Consider the following 6,896-nt stretch of genomic DNA (forward strand, 5'->3'; position numbering starts at 1 on the left):
GCATTGTGTTTCTGATGCGCCGGGTATTAATGCCGGTTTTTCAATTACACCTGCTAGTAATACCGGTTTGTCTGCTGTTGCTTCTTCTTTTCCTTCGCCTACCACGCCTGTTGACACGTTGCCGGCTGCATTTGCCAACTCATGCTCTTTGCCTGCGCCGCCCGCGTGCGCTCCTGATGCTGCTTCGTCGTATGCCGCTGCTATGGCTCAAGAATGATAGAATACAAGATTGCGCCAATCGAGCTGAGAGCAACTGGCCGTGACGTCAATAAATACCAGAATGAGAGAGCAAAGACGAATTCAATAAGAAAAAGAAGAAGAATCGAACAGCTGGGGCGAAATTGAAATGTCTGTTTACAAAGTGCATAATAAATCGCGGATTTACGGAATTATTTAGTTTTAAATGGTAAATTGGTTGTTTAAAAGTAAAGAATGTATACTTATTAAATGCAATGCAAATCGCTGAAAGTGTTAAATCACTGCAATCATTATAATGATTTGCATTTTGTCAGTAATTGAACAAATACCAGCGGGCAGCCAGCGGGTCAGTTGCTGGTAACAATTTGCAGAACGATTCCACGGTGATCGTTGCATCGTCGTCAATTAGTGAAATCAGTAACCAAGCTTTTAAAATAAAGGAAAACCTCCTACTCCGCTATACAAACGCTGGACCAAGCCTGCAAATTATTGCCAGCAACTGGAACGCTGGCTGCCCACTGGCATTTGTTCAACTACTTAAAAATTCACTTTGTCAACAAACCTTCACACACATCAAGCGGCTCATCTGGATGAAATGAATGAGTTGGAAATGGCGCAGCTTATCATACGCCAGTTGTCGGATAAGGCCAATGTAAACCAAGGCGGCAATCGTATAGAAACCTTGACGTAGACGCAATTTATGTACGAGGAACAGATTAGAGACTTACAAGTAAGTTAGAAGTAGAAGTGCCTTTGAAGATGTTTACATTATTATGTTTACGCATTTCTTACAGTCTATGGTGCAGGAATTTATGATGGTCACAAAATATATTGGCAAAAACATAGCAAGTGCATATGCCAAGTTGGAAAAATTGATAATGCGTGAGTATAAAATGAAAAGGTGTTCTTAATTATAAATATTACTTTACCTTTTCTTTTGCAGTGGCCAAAGAGAAGAGTCTTTTTGATGATCGACCGCAAGAGATTCAAGAATTGACTTACATCATGGTGTATGCGTTACAATCTAAATTAGCCAGCATGGGCACCGACTTCAAACAGTTGTATACTGTCGTACTGTTGTATTTCAGAAACTTTAAACGGCTAAAGCTATATATAAGGAATTCGCAAGCTAACATAAAAGTTTTATTATGAAATTTCACACAATTAAAAAATTTTTGGTGGTGATTTATGCAACCTCACAAACGCGTTTTAAACGACGACTTGCAAAGGGCGCTATGTAAAATTTGTTCGATTTTTAGTTTTCGATGGATTACGTACCAGTATTTAAAGTAGTTTCATGTCCAGTAACAACAGAGTGCAAAATCTTTTTATATTCTGAAAAAATAGCATCAAATGTTAAGTCTTCTTCCAAAAGTCGCTATCATACTTATTTATAAACTTTCAAAAGTATCTATCTTCTGATGAACTTAGAGAACTGCTTTAGGTCGTATAGACTGTTAATGTTATCTTATGACATGTTATGTTACGTTACAATTTTATAAGGCTCTTTTTTATCCAAATTTTTAGGTAATAAAAAAGACTAAATTTAAATGCTACTTGTTGTCGTAGTCGTTTTTTCAAATTTATGGCTTTCTATTATAACATCACATAACGCTGTTTGCAAGTGGACTACTCATATGTACATTTCTTATTCGTTATCACGACAGTCAAGAATTGATCTCTTTGTTAATTTTTTGCGGCCCTGAAAAGGGCCTTTTATGTATATATGGTATTGTGTATGTAGACCCAGATAAGCTTATATAAAGCATTTGATCCCTTTGTAAATTCTTTGCGGGCCTGAAAAGGGCCCTTTATGTATACAAACACAGGGAAGCTAATGTTTGCAAAAAATTTGATCACTTTAGCAGTTCGTGGCGGCCCTGAAAAGGGCCTTTTGGTGTATCAAGAGCATTTACCTGTAATTAAATGAATTTATATTGCTATGCAATTAATGAACCATTTCCTTACGGGAGGCATTCTACGCATTCATCTTAGGTATATTTCACTTCTGATCACATGAGTGCACGTACTCCACATGTTGATGTTGACCCTAAAGCTAGCAAGAAAAGAATTTTGGTAATGTTTTTACAATATGTAAATTTATAGCTCACTATGTCATTTTATTTATATAAAAATATAAAATTTATTCACTTACCAGGCCTGCTGCATACCTTGCTTATTTGTTGATGGTACCAAATGCACTTAAGTCAATATTTTTTTATATTTCCTTTTTTTACTGTGGGCATTTTCTATGAGTTCTTTCTTTAGTTTTCTTATTTTAAAGAACATTCTTGCCCTGAAAAATAATTTTTTTACCTTAATATCGCAATGAATATTCGAGGCTTGCTCAATGTGTTTTTTTACAAAGTCGTTTGTAATAAGCAAGCCATCTTCATTCATTGCTTGAAACACTGACTCTAAGTGACGCATTTGGTCCATCATTGCAGAGCTGGGTACTTTCAAGCCACCCTCGCTCAAGTGACTTGCCCATGAAAACGACGGGTCGTCATTGCTCCTGAGCGATGTGCTGGGGATGTCATCCTGGAGTCTGTGACAAATATACCCGGCTAAATGCTCGAGGCCATCATGCTCCAAGTCGCTGAACTCAGCTTCTTCAACCGGCCATAGTTCCGGGCCTTCTTGCAAATTTTGCAGGAATATACCTGATAATAAAATATGTCGTATAATATATAATGATAATATAATAGAATATAATATGTCATATAATATATTTTAATTGGAGAATATAATTTTTGAAGAACCTGTGAGTGGGGGTTGCGTCATTTCCAAGTCCGGCGTATCATCCTCCTCTACATTCGCAGAGTCTGACAAAACGCCTTTGTTGTGGCCAAGCAGATAAAGTCTGAGGCGGTACTTAAACTCCTGCTGGTCCGGGTGATCATGCAACCCACCTTTTGAACGAATCACACCAAAGAAGTTTTCCAAGACATCTTGGTTGAGGCGATATGTTAATACATACTTAACATCGAAGCGAGATTTGATCTCATCAAACATCATCTTCAATGCATTATTGCTTTGTATGATTCCTGAAAGGTAAAAAACAAGTACTTATGTATATATACATACATATATATTTAAGGGGTTTGAAACAAAATAGAATTGAATATTTTTAATAGTTTTCATATAAGTTTCTAAGTTTACCTTTCTAAAGTGGAAGAAGGGACTGCCTTCCAATTACCCTCATAGTTTTAACCAAAGCAGTCATTTGATCCAAAATGTTGTCCTGCTCTTCCTTCGCTAAGCCATAAGCGTGACACCGTTTCCTTGAGTCAGCGTGAGGCACCCTCACGTTGAGCACATCAAACAAGTCATTTGTCTAAAATGTGAACAATTGGGAGATAAATGTACGGTATGCCTTTCCGTCCAAGTTGGCCTCTTCGTGCCTTTTTTCATCTTGCTGATCTGACCAGCAGAGAAAATTTTTGCCAACTTTTCTTCTACACTTGCCAACTCCATCCTCACCTCCGACAAGCTCTTACGCAATGACTCCACTTCCCAGTCATGCCTTTTCTGCTGCAAATGCGCTTCTCGCTTTAAAGCCGCAATCTCGCTTTGTTGCCTGCTGTGTTCGCTTTTGAGAAAAGCGTTTTCGCGTAATGAAGCTCGTCTACATAAATACGTATAAACAACAAAAAATTTAATATGGTTTTTATATAGATATATATATATATGTATGTATGTAGATTTAATTAAACTTTGAACTTACAATTTTTCTTGCAGATCCTCAACCTCTTTAAGCGTGCTATCATAGTTAAACACCTTGCTAGGTGTTGTGGCACGATGTGGGGAACACAGAGGCGTCAAGGCATCTGGCAATATGCCACAGTTCTCCTCGTCCGCGCGGTTATGGCCCATAAGACCTTCGGCTTCTGAAATTTACTTTTTTATAACTAGGAGAACTTCAACTATATAAACTTGTAATGCCTTTGGAAGTGGACTGCTCCAGTAGATCGCTCACAATGGTTTTGTACACTTGCTGCTGGGCTTCCTTGTCAGGATCTGGCATTTCCGCAGCAGGCTTGAAAATTGTCGGCACAACGCCCCGCTTTAGTTTACGCTTTTTAGCGTAGCCTAACACAATTTAAAACATTTCTTTTAATAAAAAGCAGTATTAATGAAAAGTGAAAAATATAAGCTTCCGGGGGGTTTCATATTTACGATGAGCGCGGCTACCTTTCGTGAAATTTACTCCTGAGTCACACCACCCTCACGAAATCCAATAAGCGTTTATTGGCGAATTAAATAGTATAACTTACCCATTTTATATTGAAGCTCGTTCTCGAAGTCATCAGTGGTGAAGTGTTTTACACAGATGACGCTGGTTCGGGCGTTGAAAATCGTTGGTCTCCGGCAGAACTGGATCCACTTTTCCACCAACTCAATGTCGGCCGGAAAAGTAAAAAAAGCGCACCCAGATCCTTTGGCACTTACACCAGCACAATTAACCACTGCACACCTCATTTTTTTTCTTTAATTTATAACTTTTTTTTATCAGTTTTCACAAAAAAACAAAACAACGCTCAAAGTCTTCCGAATTTGTAAATTTGTAATGTTGAAATAACCTAAAACGTCACGAACCAGAAAATGTAAACAAAAGTATTGTGTGACGTCAGCGAATGGGTGGATGCTGTCAAATCGACGAAGAGAGGGTTAGCGGTCCGCGAATGGCACTCATAAAAAACAAAGGCTTTGTGTATTTGGAACTAACGATAACTCTGAGCTGGGAGTTGTTCTTCATCACAAATGGCTTCATATTTCTTCGTTTTTGCCTTCCGTTAATACGGAGAACATCATTGAATAAGTCGCCAAACATGCGGCTATCAATAGGAATGAGATCTTGTGCTATAAGCTTCTTAAGAAAAATACTAATTCGAAGGAAATTAAATACATAAATTTCAAGCTTGGAGTTCCAGAACGTCAATATCATAATCATCAAATATTTGGCATTCAAATGTTTCTATCCGACCATTTGATTTTTTTCAAAAAGGTCGTCAGCCTCAGCCCAAGAAGTAAAAAACCCTTCTGCTTCTGGTGCCCGCAAAACAAGCATTTATTATCAAAATACTTCGGGACTCAGAACCAAATCTGAATCCGTTTACGTTTTGAGTTCGCAACTGGATTACGACTGTTTCGTCCTAACCGAGACTTGGCTAAATGTTAACTTTTTTGATGCGGAGTTCTTCAACACAGCTCTCTTTGACGTTTTTCGCAAGGATAGAGATTTTGCTAAAACTGGTGTTAGTAGGGGTGGTGGTGTGCTTATTGCTACACGCAGCTATCTTCGTGCTTCTTTTTATGAGCTACCGGGTTCCAATTCCGTGCTGGATCAACTTTGCGTAAAATTACAAGGTGCGTGTGGTGTGCTGTATATTTGCGTGTCCTAAGGCACATATTGACAATATCCTAGCACTTCACGTGAAAATTGGTGACAGTCAACTTTGTGTCTTAGGCGATTTCAATTTAGGTAATATTTCTTGGAGCTTTATGGATAATAATAATTTTCTCACTCCATGTAATGTTAATAGTTTATGCGAATCTTACGTAATTGATAACTTGCTATGTATTGAATTGTCACAGATCAATGGTTTTCTAAATGNACTTGCTATGTATTGAATTGTCACAGATCAATGGTTCTCTAAATGAACTTAATCGAATTTTAGATTTAATATTTGTTAGCTCTAATATTAATTTTAAGCTCTCATCATAGTCCACTGGTGTTGGAAATGGAATTTTTTTAAATATTTTGAACTCCCAGGTAGTAGTAAAACAGTTGCTTTTAACTACTCGCGTTGTAATTTTGTGGAATTAAATAATTTGTTTGAGTTGGATTGGTCTCGGCAATTTGAAAATGTGGATGTAGCTGGCTGTTACGATATTTTTAAATCTATTATAGTTGACACTTGCGTGAGTCACATCCCGATGTTAAGTGCTAAACCTTCGAAGCGGCCGTGGTTCTCTAGAGAACTCAAACGACTAAGGAACTTGAAGAATAAGTTTTATAAAAAGCAAAAGCATTCTAATGTTGTTAATTTTCGTGAGCGGTATGTGTCTTACAGTGGTAAATTCAACAAACTCAACAAGTCTTTGCATCGAAATTATATTCGTAATATAGAAAGTAATATTAAATGTAACCCCAAGGCCTTTTGGAGTTACATAAAAGCTAAGAAAAACTGCTCAAATATACCTGCGTCGGTTCATCTTAAAGGGGTTTCAGCTAATTCCATCTCTGATGCTGCTTATCTGTTTGCCAAATTTTTTTCTTCGAATTTTATTTCAGGCAATGCTGATCATGGCTTTTCATTGGCTCGTGGCTTTGAAGATCTCCTGTTTAATTCAGATACTTCCATCAACTTCGGGAAATTAGATTTGACTGTCGAAGATGTCATTGATGGCATTAATCAGCTTAAGCCATCCACTAATACAGATATTGATGGCTTATCGGTCGTTCTAATTAAAAGTTGTCCTGCCTTGATTAAGCCTCTATGGCACATCTTCAACATGTCACTTGTTGCTGGAGTCTTCCTTGATGACTGGAAATTGACTTTTATTACGCCTATCCTTAAAAGTGGCAATAAAAATGATATTGAGAATTATAGGCCAATTTCCAAGCTAACCACAGTTTCTAAATTGTTTGAGTGCATAGTTAGGACAAAATATACTTTGCCGTCAAACATATG

At 37.6% G+C, this 6,896-nt stretch overlaps 1 protein-coding gene across 1 annotated transcript; it reads right to left on the reverse strand.

Annotated features, from left to right (window-relative positions):
* Positions 1 to 3,504: 3,504 nt before the first annotated feature.
* Positions 3,505 to 4,695, reverse strand: LOC108365227 (uncharacterized). Its single transcript, XM_017619214.1, has 4 exons — positions 4,476 to 4,695; positions 4,144 to 4,290; positions 3,926 to 4,088; positions 3,505 to 3,826 (listed from the first exon to the last, which is right to left on the reverse strand). Exons 1-4 carry the CDS (start codon positions 4,678 to 4,680, stop codon positions 3,505 to 3,507), a joined length of 837 nt encoding a protein of 278 aa, XP_017474703.1. The 5' UTR covers positions 4,681 to 4,695.
* Positions 4,696 to 6,896: the final 2,201 nt, after the last annotated feature.

This window comes from Rhagoletis zephyria, unplaced genomic scaffold (genome assembly GCF_001687245.7).
Source record: "Rhagoletis zephyria isolate East Lansing unplaced genomic scaffold, Rhagoletis_zephyria_1.1 Rzeph_scaffold_01808, whole genome shotgun sequence".
NCBI classification, from domain to species: Eukaryota; Metazoa; Arthropoda; class Insecta; order Diptera; family Tephritidae; genus Rhagoletis; species Rhagoletis zephyria.